Source organism: Scyliorhinus canicula, chromosome 11 (assembly GCF_902713615.1).
Source record: "Scyliorhinus canicula chromosome 11, sScyCan1.1, whole genome shotgun sequence".
Taxonomy (NCBI): Eukaryota; Metazoa; Chordata; class Chondrichthyes; order Carcharhiniformes; family Scyliorhinidae; genus Scyliorhinus; species Scyliorhinus canicula.
This window is the reverse complement of record NC_052156.1, coordinates 92,499,627-92,518,406: the sequence shown is the minus strand read 5'-3', so window position 1 is coordinate 92,518,406 and position 18,780 is coordinate 92,499,627. Positions and strand designations below refer to the sequence as shown.

Below are 18,780 nucleotides of genomic sequence, written 5' to 3'. Positions count from 1 at the left end.
AAGGCGTGGCGGCTTGATCTTGCCGGGCGGTGGAGGGGAAAGAGTGTGTCCGTTTTGGACGCAGGCCCGACGATCGGTGGGAACCGATCGCAGGCCTGTCCCCTCCGGAGCACAGTCGCTGTGCTCCCGTCCCAATCGGGCCCCTGGATGCCCCAAACGGGCATCCGGCGCCCGTTTCACCAATGCAGCGACCAGGTATGGTTGCTGCCGTGGTGAAACGGGCGTGAAGGGCTGGCCGCTCGGCCCATCAGGCTTGGAGAATCGGCGTTTGCCGTTAAAAACGGCGCGCGGCAATTTTTCTGAGAGGGGGGAGAATCGCGGGGGCGCCAGGGGGGGGCCTAAAAAATGTCGGGAGGCCCTCCCACGATTCTCCCATGCCACGTGGGGAGCGGAGAATTCCGCCCCCTGTTTTTGGCTTCTTCCGCTATTCACCAGCCTTATTACGGGGGAGCATAACGAGGCCGGAAGATTGTGCCCAAGAAATGTTTCCATTAAATTCCACCCAAGGTGTCATTCTAAGTTTAACTGCTTTTAGCCATTCCTCCCAACTAAAAAAAACACTTCACTGTGTTGTGGGCAATTAAGACAGCATACCACTGCTCCAACTAAAGACTCAAAGGAATGTATGAAGTAGTAAATTAATAAATGTTATTTTTCACAAACAACCAATGTCCTTCAAAGAATTGCATCTTGCAGAAATTAAAAGTGAACCATTTAAAAGAGATGATGTGGAGATGCCGGCGTTGGACTGGGGTGAGCACAGTAAGAAGTCTTACAACACCAGGTTAAAGTCCAACAGGTTTGTTTCAAACACGAGCTTTCGGAGCACGGCTCCTTCTTCACCTGAAGAAGGAGCCGTGCTCCGAAAGCTCGTGTTTGAAACAAACCTGTTGGACTTTAACCTGGTGTTGTATGATTTAAAAGAGGTTAAGGAATAAAATCCACAGATGTTACAGATCCACACAAACCCTAAAAATTAATAGAATTATCAAATTCTTACACTATCATCTAGTAAGGAATGGCATGGATATCCAAGATTTTTGAAAAACTGTTAGCAAATATTGCTCCATCCTCTCTGGTTAATATTAAGGAAAGTTCAATTATTCTTTGAAGCACAGTTTCATAAACTGCACTGCAGCACTTTCTGTGTTTAAGAAGTTCCTTTGTGAAATTCCTACAATTGAGCCTTGTTATGCGACACTAAGATTGCTTAGATTTGTCATTAAGCTTTGCACTGATCTGGTAAGTGGAGGTGTCTGCAATGATTTCTAATTATTTCCTCCATTGAGGGAATGACCACCCTCGTGGATAGCCACATTCAGCATATCACATGGTTTCTCAGCATTTTCATAAGATTTATGGGGTAATAACTGGGTAAGGGGGAGAGGAGGCATCTAGAGTCATCGCCAGGTACTCATATTCCTCAGGTGAGCAGGGAGGGTTAAGTGTGCTTTGAAAGAGTAGAGAAGCAGCTGCCAGAAACATCCATTGGTTCCTCTCAGGGTGCGCTTGCAGATTTTTGATTTACAAGAAAGTCATGGGTATGGTGGACAGGCAGGAAAATGGAGTTTAGGCCACTTTTAGATCAGCCATGATCTTATTGAATGGTGGGGCAGAATCAATGGGCTGAATGGCCTATTACTGCTCCTATCTCTCATGATCTTACGAGTATAATGAGCATCACTGGGAGTGGTGATCACTGCTGAGATCGAGGACGAGGAGGAGGAACGGTGCTGGGCACAGTGAAACTTAGCTAATTGGGCCTGTCTCACTGAAGATAGTCAGAGGGCACCAGCAAAGGAGTTGGAGGTTGGTTTGAATGGCCAGGTGAATGCTATATTAGAGATGAGTGTTGTATTAGAGGTGAGGGCTGCATTAGAGGCGAGTGCTGTGTTAGAGGTGAGTCTGTGTTAGAGGTGAGTGCTGTGTTAGAGGTGAGTGCTGTATTAGTGGTGAGTGCTATATTAGAGTGCTGTATTAGAGGTGATGCTGTGTTAGAGGTGAGTGCTGTGTCAGAGGTGAGTGCTGTTTTAAAGGTGAATGCTGTATTAGAGTTGAATGGTGTATTAGGGGGGGGTGTGTGCTGCATTAGGTGAGTGCTGCATTAGAGGTGAGTGCTGTGTTAGAGGTGAGCGCTGTATTAGAGGAGAGTGCTGTATTAGTGTTCAGTGCTTTATTAGAGGTGAATGCTGTATTAGAGATGAGCTATGTGTTAGAGTTGAGCACTGTATTAGAGGAGAGTGCTGTGTAAGTGGTGAGTGCTGTATTAGAGGTGAATGCGATGTCAAGAGTGCTGTGTTAGAGGTAAGTGCTGTATTAGACTGCTGTATTAGAGATGATGCTGTATTAGAGATGAGTGATGTGTTAGAGGAGAGTGCTGTATCAGAGGAGAGTGCTGTGTTAGAGGTGAGTGCTGTATTAGAGATGAGTGTTGTATCAGAGGAGAGTGCTGTGTTAGAGGTGAATGCTGTGGTCGAGGAGAGTGCTGTGTTGGAAGTGAGTTCTGTATTAGACTGCTGTATTAGAGATGCTGCTGTGTTAAAAGTGAGTGCTGTGTTAGAGGTGAGTACTGTATTAGAGATGAGTGTTGTATCAGAGGAGAGTGCTGTATCAGAGGAGAGTGCTGTGTCAGAGGTGAGTGCTGTGTTAGAGGTGAGTGCTGTATTAGGGATGAGTGTTGTATCAGAGGAGAGTGCTGTATCAGAGGAGTGTGCTGTGTTAGAGGTGAGTGCTGTATTAGAGATGAGTGTTGTATCAGAGGAGAGTGCTGTGTTAGAGGTGAGTGCTGTGTTAGAGGTGAGTGCTGTATTAGAGATGAGTGTTGTATCAGAGGAGAGTGCTGTGTTAGAGGTGAGTGCTGTGTTAGAGGTGAGTGCTGTATTAGAGATGAGTGTTGTATCAGAGGAGAGTGCTGTATCAGAGGAGAGTGCTGTGTTAGAGGTGAGTGCTGTATTGGAGATGAGTGTTGTATCAGAGGAGAGTGCTGTGTTAGAGGTGAGTGCTGTGGTAGAGATGAGTGCTGTATTAGAGATGAGTGTTGTATCAGAGGAGAGTGCTGTGTTAGAGGTGAGTGCTGTATTAGAGATGAGTGTTGTATCAGAGGAGAGTGCTGTATCAGAGGAGAGTGCTGTGTTAGAGGTGAGTGCTGTATTAGAGATGAGTGTTGTATCAGAGGAGAGTGCTGTGTTAGAGGTGAGTGCTGTGTTAGAGGTGAGTGCTGTGGTAGAGATGAGTGCTGTATTAGAGATGAGTGCTGTATCAGAGGAGAGTGCTGTGTTAGAGGTGAATGCTGTGGTCGAGGAGAGTGCTGTGTTGGAAGTGAGTTCTGTATTAGACTGCTGTATTAGAGATGCTGCTGTGTTAAAGGTGAGTGCTGTGTTCGAGGTGAGTACTGTATTAGAGATGAGTGTTGTATCAGAGGAGAGTGCTGTATCAGAGGAGAGTGCTGTGTTGGAAGTGAGTTCTGTATTAGACTGCTGTATTAGAGATGCTGCTGTGTTAAAGGTGAGTGCTGTGTTAGAGGTGAGTACTGTATTAGAGATGAGTGTTGTATCAGAGGAGAGTACTGTATCAGAGGTGAGTGCTGTGTTAGAGGTGAGTGCTGTATTGGAGATGAGTGTTGTATCAGAGGAGAGTGCTGTATCAGAGGAGTGTGCTGTGTTAGAGGTGAGTGCTGTATTAGAGGTGAGTGCTGTATTAGGGATGAGTGTTGTATCAGAGGAGAGTGCTGTATCAGAGGAGTGTGCTGTGTTAGAGGTGAGTGCTGTATTAGAGATGAGTGTTGTATCAGAGGAGAGTGCTGTATCAGAGGAGAGTGCTGTGTTAGAGGTGAGTGCTGTATTAGAGATGAGTGTTGTATCAGAGGAGAGTGCTGTATCAGAGGAGAGTGCTGTGTTAGAGGTGAGTGCTGTGTTAGAGGTGAGTGCTGTATTAGAGATGAGTGTTGTATCAGAGGAGAGTGCTGTGTTAGAGGTGAGTGCTGTATTAGAGATGAGTGTTGTATCAGAGGAGAGTGCTGTGTTAGAGGTGAGTGCTGTGGTAGAGATGAGTGCTGTATTAGAGATGAGTGCTGTATCAGAGGAGAGTGCTGTGTTAGAGGTGAATGCTGTGGTCGAGGAGAGTGCTGTGTTGGAAGTGAGTTCTGTATTAGACTGCTGTATTAGAGATGCTGCTGTGTTAAAGGTGAGTGCTGTGTTAGAGGTGAGTACTGTATTAGAGATGAGTGTTGTATCAGAGGAGAGTGCTGTATCAGAGGAGAGTGCTGTGTTAGAGGTGAGTGCTGTGTTAGAGGTGAGTGGTGTATTAGGGATGAGTGTTGTATCAGAGGAGAGTGCTGTATCGGAAGAGTGTGCTGTGTTAGAGGTGAGTGCTGTATTAGAGATGAGTGTTGTATCAGAGGAGAGTGCTGTGTTAGAGGTGAGTGCTGTGGTAGAGATGAGTGCTGTATTAGAGATGAGTGTTGTATCAGAGGAGAGTGCTGTGTTAGAGGTGAGTGCTGTGGTAGAGATGAGTGCTGTATTAGAGATGAGTGTTGTATCAGAGGAGAGTGCTGTGTTAGAGGTGAGTGCTGTGGTAGAGATGAGTGCTGTATTAGAGATGAGTGTTGTATCAGAGGAGAGTGCTGTGTTAGAGGTGAATGCTGTGGTCGAGGAGAGTGCTGTGTTGGAAGTGAGTTCTGTATTAGACTGCTGTATTAGAGATGCTGCTGTGTTAGAGGTGAGTGCTGTGTTAGAGGTGAGTGCTGTATTAGAGATGAGTGTTGTATCAGAGGAGAGTGCTGTATCAGAGGAGAGTGCTGTGTTAGAGGTGAGTGCTGTGGTAGAGATGAGTGCTGTATTAGAGATGAGTGCTGTATCAGAGGAGAGTGCTGTATCAGAGGAGAGTGCTGTGTTAGAGATGATGCTGTATTAGAGATGAGTGCTGTGTTAGAGGTGAGTGCTATATTAGAGATGCTGCTGTGTTAAAGGTGAGTGCTGTGTTAGAGGTGAGTGCTGTGTTAGAGGAGAGTGCTGTATCAGAGGAGAGTGCTGTGTTAGAGGTGAGTGCTGTATTAGAGATGAGTGTTGTATCAGAGGAGAGTGCTGTGTTAGAGGTGAGTGCTGTATTAGAGATGAGTGTTGTATCAGAGGAGAGTGCTGTATCAAAGGAGAGTGCTGTGTTAGAGGTGAGTGCTGTATTAGAGATGAGTGTTGTATCAGAGGAGAGTGCTGTGTTAGAGGTGAGTGCTGTGGTAGAGATGAGTGCTGTATTAGCGATGAGTGTTGTATCAGAGGAGAGTGCTGTGTTAGAGGTGAGTGCTGTGATAGAGATGAGTGCTGTATTAGAGATGAGTGTTGTAGCAGAGGAGAGTGCTGTATCAGAGGAGAGTGCTGTGTTAGAGGTGAGTGCTGTATTAGAGATGAGTGTTGTATCAGAGGAGAGTGCTGTGTTAGAGGTGAGTGCTGTATCAGAAGAGAGTGCTGTGTTAGAGGTGAATGCTGTGGTAGAGGAGAGTGCTGTGTTGGAAGCGAGTTCTGTATTAGACTGCTGTATTAGAGATGCTGCTGGATTAGAGATCTTTGTTCGAGGTGAGTGCTGTGTTAGAGTTGAGTGCTGTATTATAGGAGAGTGTTCTATTCGGGATCTCGAAAATTGCTCTCCATGCTTGAATCTTGAATAAATGATTGAAACCTGTTACTGAGTCTCCTGTGTGGAAGTCCACCAGAAAAATAACTTAAAGGCCTCAACTGACCTAGGGGTGGGAAGACAAACTTTGACCTTCCTGGCCCCAGACTTAATTATAATAATAATAATTGCTTATTGTCACAAGTAGGCTTCAATTAAGTTGCTGTGAAAAGCCCCCAGTTGTCACATTCTGGCGCCTGTTCGGGGAGGCCAGTACAGGAATTGAACCTGCGCTGCTGGCCTTGTTCTGCTTTACAAGCCAGCTGTTTAGTCCACTGTGCTATACCAGCCCCTGGTTGGCGGTGGGTGAGGAAGCTATCAAACTGCACCCGTGTTACATGGCCTTCCAACCTGCTCCCAATGTGTGCATTAAATTTCACCCATTATGTGTGTTTTGAAGTGCAAATGATAGACTTGTGCATGAACAAGTATTTCAATATTTAAGTAGAATTGTGGCATGTAAATCATCATGAAGGGCTGAGGCAGCTCAAAATTTAAACTTGTCATGTTTGTCTTTGTAATGCTGGCTGTGAAAGAGATTAGATTCTATTCTCAGCACCTCATACGCTGAATCTAAATGAGAGAGATAGCAAAGTACAGCGACCACGATCATCCGAACAACCTTTGTTATCATTTAATTATTGAAAATACATTACGTTTGTGATGTTAATACAGGATGCTGCTGCAACTTTGACTGTTAAACCCAGCCACAACTTTCAATTTTCTACTCAAATATATTCACAGCGCCCAAGTTCTGTGTAGAAAATAATACGATGACCTTTACCTCACAGAGAGAAAACAATTGAACCTGAAGGCGACAAATCCAATTGACAAACATCAGCAATCGCCAGGAAACAGTGAGAAATGCCAGAAAACATTGGTAAAATCGCCAGCACTCAAAACAAATGACTGATTTCATTCACTGCCGTAAATCTGTGACGGCAAGTTTGTCACTGGTTCCTTTTAATATTAGATAAAGCTGTCCTGCAACGTTATCTCTACGTCCAGTCAATATGCAAGATAAATACTGCCACTCAGGGTAAACCCATCTGGATGTAAGGTGGCCAACCCCTAAAGTAAACTCGGAAATCAAGATCTCTTTGAGGAACCGAGTAAAACTGATGGTCATACCTTAATATCGTCTTGCCAACGATGCTCCTTCTGAAATTGTTCACCCTTCTTGGCCAGCTTCTGCAGAAAATACATGGAATGAGAATTAGGGACTAACTTTAAGTGAAATTATAATTTCAGATACATGCATAACACGTGAACAAGATGATTCTTTTTTGAAAATTTTATTGGAGGTATTTTCAAATATATACAGAAAAGAAACAAGCAAGCAACAGCAGCAACAGGAACAGTGCCCAATTAACACTACCAGCCATACCACCCCCTCCACCCCCTTTTTTACACACAACCCTCCCAAAAAAAACTCTGCACTCACCCCCGTGTCCCCCCCCCCCCCCCCCCCCCCCCCCCCCCCCCGGCTGACATATTAGTGCTCCTTTGACAACACTGTCATCTCAAATAGTCTGGAAAGCTATTTGAGTGGGTCTGTACTGTCTCGTTTGAAATTCAGGGTGAAATCTCAGAATGGAGGGGACAAGAGCAGCAGAGCACAGGAGGCAGGAGGAATATGGCATAGACACGCAGCAGGCGGGGGTGGCCCATCACACTTGCGGGTAAGCTAGCGCTAGGAAGTACATATGAGCTGGGGGCTACAGCACAACTCTTGACGGGGAGACGATGCCTGACGGTAGGGGGGAGAACACTATACAGGGGAGAATATGGGGGGCAAATGGAGGGGTAAAGTTGGGGGTGGGGACACTTGCAGGGACAAGGGGGGGAAGGGAGGGGGAGACAGACCCAGGGGGATAGGAGAGCGACAAGGGAGGAAGGGCGCTCGCTGGCTACAACAGATTGCACATGGCAATAAAGAACACAAAGGTACTGCAAACATCCCAAACAAAGGGAAACCCCGAGTGCAGGGGCTCACCCACATGGCGAACACATAGATAGCAGCCATCTTGGGTGGCCCCTGGGCAAAGGGAAACCCCAGAGCGCAGGGGCCCAGCCTCACGGTAACTATGGTGACCACGGGCATTTTGGATGGCTCCTGACAAGAGGAACCCTGGACTGCAGGGGCACATCCACAAAGTCAGTCTGGTTGATCCCACAGGAGGGGGGGGGGGACAGAAAGCCTCCATCAGAATAGTCACCTGTAATGTCAGGGAACTTAACGGCCCAGTGAAAAGATCCAGATTCTTCGCCCACTTGAACAGTTTGAAGGCCGATATATTCTTCCTCCAAAACTCACGCCTGAGGGAGAAGGACCGACTGCGGGTAAGAAAGAGCTGGGTGGGACAGACGTACCATTCCTGATATGGGACGAAGACTAAGCGGCTGAATAGGACGACGGCATTCAGAGTGACAAAGACTGCTATGGACCTAGGCGGATGGTACGTCATGGTTAGCAGGGTCCTGGAAGGGGCGTCAGTGGTCACTGTTAACGTGTACGCTCCCAACTGGGACGACCGGACATTCATGAAAAAGACCATGGGGGAAATCCCCAACAAAGACACACACTGACTCATCGTGGGAGGGGATGTTAACTGTGTACAGGACAGACAGATCAAACCCCAAATCAGGGAAAAAAAATCAAACATGATGAAGGAACTAGGCGTGTTCGTGGAACAGATGGGGACAGTGGGCTCATGGAGGTTCACATATGCAGGGGAGGAGGCAATCTCCTTTATCTCCCAGGTACAGATAGTCTACACCAGGATCGACTAATGGGAAAAGCGGTGCGTCCAGGGGTCGGACGAGCGGAGTACTCCGCAAACGTATTCTCCGACACACTCGACACTACACGAATGTGAGGTTGGAGATGGGCTGCTCCCAACGCCCCCCATGGAGGCTGGACATGGCCATCCTAGCCGATAAGGCATTCTGCGAAAAAATATCACAGGCCATAGTCGGGTACAGTACGAATAACCAGAATGGGGAGGTCTCATCCTCCACGTTCTGGAAGGCGCTGAAGGCAGTGATTAGAGGAGAAATTATTGTGTATGAAGCACGCAGAGATAGGAAAGAGAGGACGGCTAGGCAGCAACAGGTTGACTCCATGCTGGAGGTGCGCCGACGATACTCCATGGCCCTGACCATAGAGCTGCTTGCGGTGAGGAAGAAGCTACAAATGGGCTTTGACCTGCTTCCCATGAGGAAAGCAATCAACCAGCTCCGCCAGACACGGGAACCTTTTACGAACATGGAATTCAAGCCTGCCACCTGCTGGCTCACCAGCTGAGAAAACAGGCAGCCATGAGGGAAATAGCTCAGGTAAGGGAGAGCAACGACAGGCTGGTCGCCAGGCCGGAAAAGGTCAACGAAGCAGTCAAGACTTTCTACCGGGGGCTGTACGCCTCCCCGGTATAGGAAGGGAACTAGGGGATAAAGCAGTTCCTCGATGGACTGGACATGCCGGTCATGGGGGAAGATAGGAGATGGGGCCTGGAAGTACCATTAGAACTCGGAGATATCATGTAGAGTATTAACTCCATACAGGTGGGGAAGGCACCCGGGCCAGATGGATTCCCGGTGGAGTTTTCAAAATATTTGCTGCAGCACTGGTCTCGCAATTGCGGGTGATGTTCGCAAATGCGCTGGTAAGGAACTCCCTACCACCAACACGAGCAAAAACCTCAATATCGCTGATACCCAAAAAGAACAAAGACCCAACTGAATGCGGGTCCTACATTTCTATCCTGCTGCTCAATGTAGATGCGAGAATCTTGACAACAGCCCTGACTAAGCGGCTGCAAAGCTGTTTACCAGAGGTGGTCACAGAGGACCAAATGGGCAGGCAGCTAATATCGAATATCGGGTGCCTGCTGAACGTGATAATGACCCCATCCGGGGAGAGAACATCAGAAATGATTATCTCCCTGGATGCAGAAAAGGCCTTCAACAGAGTCGAGTGGAGGTAATGGAGCGGTTTGGACTTGGGCGAAGATACACCGCTTGGGTGAAACTACTGTTCAGTGCTCCCAAGGCAAGTGTACGGACAAACACCACCCACTCTGAATACTTCCAAATGCACAGAGGCAGGAATGCCTGCTGTCCCCCCTGTTGTTCGCCCTGGCAATTCAAGCCACCAGCGATTGCCCTCAGAACGGCGAAAGGTTGGAGAGGTATCCAAAGGGGGGGGGGGGGGGACAGGGAGCATAGAGTTTCACCTCAAGCCCCAGGCCAGCATGGAAGGGATCATGAGGCTTCTTGGGCTCCAAACTCAACCTGGGCAAGAGAGAAACCTTCCCAGTGAATCCGCAAGGGAGAGGGTCAGAGCTGGAGAGACTACCGTTCAAACAAGCCCAAATCAAATTCCGCTATCTGGGGATCCAAATAGCCCATGACTGGACATGGATCCACAAATGGAACCTGATGAGTGTACTGGAGGAAGTCAAAGGGACCTGCCGAGTTGGGGCACATTGCAACTCTCGTTAGCGGGGAGAATGCAGAAGATCAAAATTAATGGACTGCCCAGGTTCCTCTTTCTGTTCAGATCCCAACCAATCTACATCCCCAAGGCCTTCTTCAAAGGGTAGACAAACTAATCATGGCATTTGTGTATCGGGGGATGGGGGGAAGAGGGAAGAACCCAAGGATCAAAAAAAAGGTCCTACAAAGGAGAAACCTTGATTAATAAGGGGATCAAGGGTTATAGGAAGAAGGCAATAAAATGGGGATGAGAAAAATATCAGCCATAATTGAATGGCGGAGCAGACCCGATGGGCCAAGTGGCCTAATTCTGCCCCTATGTCTTCTGGTGAAGAAGCATGGGAGGCCTCCCAAACCTTCAGTTTTACGAGAGCAGCCACAGCAGAAAGAGTGAGGGGATGGGTGAAGGAACTGAGAGCAGAAGGGGTGATGATGGAGCAGAGTTCCTGCATAGGACATCCCTCCGAGCCCTAGTCACAACCACACTTCCATCCCCTCCTACCAAATACTCAAGAAGCCCGGTGGTGGTGGTAGCGAAGCTCCGAACATGGTATCAGATGAGACTCCACTTTGGCCTAACTAAAATGTTCACTATGGTTCCCATCTGAACAACCACAGGTTCACGCCTGCAACAATGGATGCCACCTTCAAACGGTGGAGACAGGACGAGGAGACACTGACGGTTCGCGACATGTACACAGACGATAGAATATTGTCCCTGGAGGAATTCACAAAGAGGTTCCAACTGCTAAAAAGAAACAAAAGGGACACATACAGATCAAATCCTTCATCCCTAGGGAAATTAAGATGTACACCCAGATACCAGGACATTCACTGGTTGAGGAACTGTTGGACACGGGTGACTAGGGAAGGGGAACTGTAGAACAACTGTTGGAAGGGATATGCTCCCTCCAGACAGGACAAGGAAAAATGGGAGGAAGAACTAGGCATATAAGTGGGGGTGGGGGGGGACTCTGAATCAAAGCACGACACAGGGCAAATCCATCTTCACATGCACAAGGCTGAGCCTAATGCAACACGGTAGCATTGTGGAAAGCACAATTGCTTCACAGCTCCAGGGTCCCAGGTTCGATTCTGGCTTGGGTCACTGTCTGCGTGGAATCTACACATCCTCCCCGTGTGTGCATGGGTTTCCTCCCAGTCCAAAGATGTGCAGGTTAGGTGGATTGGCCATGATAAATTGCCCCTTAGTGTCCAAAATTGGCCTTAGTGTTGGGTGGGGTTACTGGGTTATGGGGACAGGGTGGGGGTGTTGACCTTGGGTAGGGGGCTCTTTCCAAGAGCCGGTGCAGACTTGATGGGCCGAATGGCCTCCTTCTGCACTGTAAATTCTATGATTCTATAAAGGTGGTGCACAGAGCGCACCTAACCAGAACCCGAATGAGCAGGTTCTTCCCGGAGGTGAAGGACAAATGTGAACGGTGCCAGGGTGGCCCGGCCATTTCTGGGCCTGCCCCAGACTTGTTGGTTTCTGGACGACTTCTTTGAGGCAATGCCCAATGTTATGGGGGTGAGGGTTCAGTCTAGCCCTAAGTGGTGGTCTTCGGGGTCTCAGAGCAGCCAGAACTGCTTATGGGGAGGGGTCAGAATGCACCAACCAGAGCTGCAAACTGGCTCTCCACCCTGTCGGAATTCCTCTGATTGGAGAAGACAAAATTTGCCATCTGAGAGTCAGAAGAGGGTTTCACAAGACATGGAAACCCATCCCCAACTTATTCCTAGACCTCGCTCTACTAGTAGCCAGCAACTAGTAGAGCGAGGGGGGAGGGGGAGGTGAGGGGAGGTACAGACGGACCATGGAGCATAAAGTGAAATGGTGGGGTGGGGGGGAAGGAAAGAGGGTGGGGGGAGCTAGGAGGGGAAGGGGGGGGGTGCGAAAGCTGACATAAAAATCCACGAGGTACAAAGGACAGAGCCGCAGGGCATGGGCCCGAGGGCAAGCGGAAAACCAGAGTGAACAAAAAAATATGTCAGTTAATACACGCTTGGGCCAACACTGGGATTACAGCTGAGGCAGATCGGCCAACTGGGATCATGGAGGGGATTCAAATATGTGGAAACACATATAGTGATCTTTGTTTATTTCTGTTTTCTTTTTTCGCTCCTTGGTTTATCTCTTTTAGAATTTTAATTTTTCTTTGGCTGCTTTTGCTATGTTTTGCGCGGTTTCGCAACTTGTACATGAACCTATGAATTGAAATGGGTAACATTAAATGTGAAAACCAATAAAAACATAAAAAAAGATTCTTTACCCTTCCAGCCAACAACAATGGCAACACATCCCACCTCCAAAAGTCCTCCTTCATTCCCTCCACCAGCTTTTCCAGGTTCAACTTGTGCAGCTGGGCCCTGCTCATGCCATGTGTATCCCAAGATAACGAAAGCTCGCCCCTGCCAACCAAAACAGCAACTTCCTTGAACTCCACCCCACCATCTCCTGGCGTTGATCTGAAATACCTCTTTTTTCCCCATGTATCCCGAAAAAAGACTGAACTCCCCCAAAATCCCAATAATCCTGTTGAAACTTTCAGCTGGGCTCGCAATATATAACAAAAAGTCACCAGCATATAAAGAGACTCGGTGCTCCACACTGCACCCCCCCAAGTCCCCTCAAAGCCCTAATGTCATTGCCAACGGTTCAATCGTGAGGGCAAAGAGCAAAGGGTAGAGCCTGCCTCATCCCCCAGTGCAACTCAAAGTACTCAGAATTCACACTTCTAGTCTGCACACTTGCCTTCGGAGCCCGATACAACAATCTCACCCAAGCGACAAACCCCTGCCCAAACCCAAACTGCCCCAGCACATTGAATAAGTACGCCAACTCCACACGGTAATACGCTTTCTCCGCGTCCATTGACACAACCACCTCCACCTCCTGCCTGTTGATGGCATCATCATCACATTGAACAGCCTCCAAACATTGGCCGATAGCTGCTGCCCCTTCATGAACCCCGTCTGGTCCGCCCCTATCACCCCAGTACACAGTTCCCTATCTGCACCGCCAGAACCATCGGCAATAGCTTTGCATCAGCATTTAACAATGATATCAGTGGTATGATCCACGCTGCTCCGGGTCTTCGTCTTTCTTTAAAATGAGCAAAATAGACACCTGACACAGCGTGGGAGGAAGCTTGCCCCTTCCACCAACCTGTTGTCCATCTTCATAACAGAGGCCCCAGCTTCGGCCCAAATCTCTCATAAAACTCTGCTGGGAACCAGCCCCAACTGCATTGACCCCAACCCCGCACAATTCATCACCTCCCTCAGTCCAAACAGGGCCATAAGCCTCTGCACCCTCGCCTCATTCATCCTCAAGGACTCCAGCCCATCCAGAAACTGCCCATGCCGGAGGTTCCAAACTGTACAGTTTCCCATTAAAAAGCCTCAAACACCCCTTTTATCTCCCCCGGCTCTGATACCAGCTTGCCCACCTCCCCCCCCCCCCCCCCCCCCCCCCCCCCCACCCCCGTCCCTCATCTGCCAATCTCCCTCGCCTCCGCCTGCCTCTTCAGCTGATGCGCAAGCATCCTGCTCACCTTCTCTCCATACTCGTACACTGCCCCTCTGACCTTGCACAGTTGTCCCACCACCTCCCCCATCGACACTCGCTCTAACTCTATTTAGAGCTTCTGTTTCTCCTTCAGCAGCTTCCCCTCAGGTGCCGGAACGTATCTCCGGTCCACCACCAGGCTCAACCTCTGTGACTGCTGAGCCCTCACCTTATGCGCTCTGATCAAAATAAACTCCCTTCTAACCACTGCCTTCAACGCCTCCCACAACGTAGCCACAGAAACCTCCCCTGTCTTATTATGCACCACATAGTTCTGGATAGCCATCCATATCGTCTCACAAATCTCCCTATCAGCTAATAACCCCACACCCACCATCCATGCGGCCTCTGGGAGCTCACTCCCTCATCCCACATGGCCACCCAGTGTGGCGCATGGTCAGGCACCATAATTGCTGAATACTTGGTCCCAACCACCTCTGCCAACAGTACCTTGTCCAGAGGCAGCACGGTGGCACAGTGCTTAACAATGGGCGTGGAGGTCCCAGGTTCAATCCCGGCTGTGGGTCACTGTCCGTGTAGAGTTTGCACATTCTCCCCGTGTCTGCGTGGATTTCACCCCCACAACCCAAAGATGTGCAGGCTAGTTGGATTGGCCACGTCAAATTGCCCCTTAATTGGAAATTTATAAAAAAGTACAATGCCTTGTCCAGGACATAGAAAAGCAACCCCGGAGTACCCCCTGTGAACATGCGAAAAGAACAAAATTTCCTTCTCCCTCGGTCTTTCAAACTGCCACATTTATGTCCCATATTGAACTGATGTGCAGTTTATGAGGCGAGTCCTGGCAAAGATCCTGGGCCTGGACACGCACCGGCTGATCATGGGGGTTGTTTTAATATGGTGCTGGATCCTAGGTTGGACCGGTTGTGCCCCAGATCTATGAGAGTATCGACAAATGCCAACGGGGTCGCTGGGATGTATGGACCAATTGCCACCATCCCCACTCCATGGGACGGGTCCGGGTTGGCGCCCAGCAGCCCTCCTTCCGGTCGGTGCCCATCGGGCCCTGGCGGTTCACCTTATGTCGGAGGGGCAGCTGGTTGGAGCCCCGTCTACCCCTGCATCATCTGGCTCTGTCAGCTCTCCATGGTCCGAAGCATCATGTCGACGCTCTCGGTGATGCTCCTCAGTGATTTGGCCATGCTCTGCAGCGTCTCGGCAATGCCCACCTGAGACTAAGGCAAGCTCTGCAGCCCACTGACGTTGGACCAATTCACATTGAACAGCGTTGCCAGCCTCACTGGGCCGAGCGCCAGGAGGCTCACGGCAGTTCCCATTCGCTACAACACGTCAAAACCTTTCCGGAGAATCGACCCCCAAGTCTCATTTCAGGCGGGTTTGGGTAAGACTTTCTTCCCGGCTTTGCTGGCGAGTTCCCCACCGCTATCTAAACACACTTAGTCACTTTTTTGTGCCCTTGGGGGTTTCTCCCTTGACGAGCCCACATTAGAATTTTTCTCATCAGTGAGGAGCTGAACTCGCTGGCCCGACTGACTCCTCAAAGATCGGGCTGCCATTTTGAAATGGTGTCCTGATCTTTAAGTGAACTTGAGCGTTCCCCACACCCCTCCACCCAAGGGCAATGTCACCCTCCATACACATGGGGTTTACCCCACAGTCCCCCGAGTGGGGATACCCCACTAATGAGTCACTGGGGGTCCCTCCATTCAGGACCCCCAACCTACACTTTCCCCCCCATCCTTCATATGCCCCTCATCCCTCTTTTCATGGGCATGAACCCCTAAGGTCTTGACCCTTGGCAATGCCAGCTTGATAGTGCCAGCCTGTTGAACCTGGTAAAACAAGCATTTTCATCCCTTCACAATGACCTACATGTGTAAAGTTGGAATTTCCGCCTAACAAAGATGAAGACAGCACAAAGAAACCAGCTGAACAGTGGGCCTGACATAAATATTGCCCTCTCCTCCTGTGAACCTGATTGGAGTGAGATCGTGAGGATCAAGCAGGTTCACCTGTCTCATTAAAGGTAAGTGAAAATGTTGTGTCGTGAAGGTCGGCCAGCATGGGCAAAAATGGGTCCCGGGAAAAAAGTTTGAAAAAATACTGTACCAGCCGCTCATAATGTGAACATACAGCTTATTAACAAACAGCTGATTCTAAATGAAGAGACTGAACTTCTGCACCTTCACCTGTGACACCAAATTAAAAACAAGTCCATGAGGCTGTCAGCATTCTGGAGTCTCGCCTCCGAGGAGTATCCGTGCTGAATAAAATCTTATGATATCTTTCCTTAATTTGCACTGTTTTCTTATTGAGTGATCGCCTTGCCTTGGGTGACAGTCAACCTCCAACCTACTCAGGCTTACAACCTGATGCATTGGATCCCAGGAAGGGAGCATTTACTGGGAAAATAACATGAGAGAAACTTCCATGTTAATAAAGAGCACAATTCAGAAAAGTAACCCACATTCCTTGGTCTGAGCACAAGGAATGGGTAATTGGGATTCAATATGCACCGTGAAATGAAACACATTTAATTGAGTCAATTACAACATCAAAGGAATGTGTGGAGAGAAAGAGAACCAAAGACGTGCTCCAGGCCTCATTTGTAATGAATTTTAATGTTGCCTGAGGTGACACTGGGCTGACAAATCTCTTTCCCCCTCACAGTGCTCTCATATGTTTTTATTCTATGACTTCCTTAGGCTGATGCAAAACAGTGGAGACAGATGGATCCACAATCTGTATACGTTCCTACTGTCTGGGAATCAGACCGAAAATACTCTCAACTCTAATCACCACGCTTTCAGAAACACCACTAACAGGTGCTGTCATTACCCTTCTGATATTTTCATTGACATTGCAATTAATTAACTTATTCAGACTTTACGTGACCCGACATAGGAGGATAAGCTTTTGAAAACTGACTAAAGGAAAACAAATAGAAGCAGCAGAGAGCTGCAGTTGTGACGTTGGTGATCCTTAGGCCCTTTCAGCACCTGAATTAAATGTGCACATTCGACCCCAGTAGAACCACTCAAACCCTGACAATCTGTAAATCACAATTATACCCAAACTGGGCAAGTAACCAATATTCACACAGACAGCTCCAAAATCCAATTAACTGCTTATTTCATACATATATTATTTATATATATCATGGGAATGTCCCTTTAAGAAGGGTTTTTGTCTTATCACACGGCTTCAGTGATGTCATGTTGTGGGTGGAGCAGTGAGGCTATTTTTTAGTTTAATTTTTCAGTTTGACTGCTGTGGACTAGACAGAGAAAAGAAGTGTTTTGGCCTCGCTCTCTCTACTTTCATTTTAAATATCTGTTCCAGCAAAAATCACCTTTGGATATATAATTGCTCTCTGGAATGAGTTGAATCTGCTGGTTGAAAATTGGATCAGAATTTATGTAATAAGACTAGGCTTAGTCAAGTGAGAATACAGTGTGCTAGACGACGCCCTTGAAAAGGGGTTTTTGGTTTATGGGATTTTGTTTTTAAATTGGAACAGTTAACGGGGAATGCATTAAGTGTTATACATAGATTACTGCAGCTGTGTTGTATCTTTATTTTTGTAATTGATAAAAATTATTGCTGTGTGTTTTATATATATATATATATATATATATGTATATGTTAACTAAGTTCAGAGAATAAAGCTTGTTTTGATTAAAGTGTCTAGGAAGACTGATGAATCACACTGAAGAGAATGCTCTTGTGCTCATCTAAGCCAAATTCAACATAAAGGTTGTAGGTCAGGTGGACTTCATAATGTACTTTGGAATTTCTAAACTCTGGCCTATATATATATATATATATATATATATATATGAAGCAGCCTTGTTTCTCAGCTTTGCACGAGATCCCGGAAAGTACGCAACATTCGAAAAGGCCTCCCCATTGGCCTTGAACACCCACTGCCTCTGCATCCCCTCTTGAGATCATCCAGTGATCACTTGGCCTCCCCTCTCTTTGGAACTTGTCATCCTCCACTGAGTTGAGATGTCGAATCTTGGAGAGGTGTTCCAAGACTGAAATGTCCTGAAAGGTCGAAACGATATGCACACACCACAAAAGAAAGCTGTGAAACATTCACAACACTTGAAGCCCACACCAAACTTCATTAACTCCTGCCAACTCAGCCTGTATTTTCACCTGCCTCCATTTATCCCACCTTGGATGACAAATCAGCAAAAACAGATAGGCCAAGGGCGGCACGCGGCACAGTGGTTAGCACTGGGACTTAGGCGCTGAGGACCCGGGTTCGAATCCCGGCTCTGGGTCACTGTCCGTATGGAGTTTGCACAATCTCCCCATGTTTGCGTGGGTTTCGCCCGCACAACCCAAAGATATGCAGGGTAGGTGCATTGGCACTTATCTCATGCTGAGACACTTTATGTATAACTGTACTCTGCACTCTCTAGACCTATCCTTGCACTCTCTCCAACCATCTCCCAGAAGCCTGAGAGTCAGTGCTTTCTATAGTTCTGTCTCTATCTCCTTTTACTGGTGAATTATATTACGTTAACCATTTATATTCTAGACATTCTACAGAATGTCACATCCCCCTTTCTTTGAAAAAAAATTTCAAATGCTTTCAAACATTTGATACAGGCATATACGAGAATGCGTTTATACATAACCTGTATAATGTCATATCAAATATCACAATTACAATTACAGAGTGGCAGGTATCATTGTTTACAAGTTCAGACAATTAGGTTATTTCCTTGTCCTTTTTAATACACTCGAAGTGTCGTTGGAATTGTCCCTTGTCTGTTCATTAGTTCTATTTGACATCAAAGCTGTCGAAAGTCAATATTGCAAAATATTATGTCCGGTTGTGTTATAGTTGGGTCTGGAACATTGGCTGGATTCTTAACTTTTAACAAAGCTCGGGATTCCTATGAAACATCAGTCCAGATGCAGTTTGTACCACATTCAACATCTTTGCATTTTCCGACCATCCACCATTTGTAAGGATACAAAATATCCTCAGGTGAATGGGGTTGATTCACCTGAGGAAAGAGCAGTGCTCCGGAAGCTAGTGATTTGAA

At 47.6% G+C, this 18,780-nt stretch overlaps 1 protein-coding gene across 1 annotated transcript in view; it reads right to left on the bottom strand.

Annotated features, from left to right (window-relative positions):
• Positions 1–18,780, bottom strand: part of LOC119973771 (voltage-dependent calcium channel subunit alpha-2/delta-2-like) — a 979,537-nt gene that overhangs the window by 712,301 nt on the left and 248,456 nt on the right. Inside the window, exon 3 of the mRNA XM_038812195.1 lies at positions 6,796–6,855. Coding sequence (XP_038668123.1) covers positions 6,796–6,855 — 60 coding nt within the window. The remainder of the gene's footprint in view (positions 1–6,795; positions 6,856–18,780) is intronic.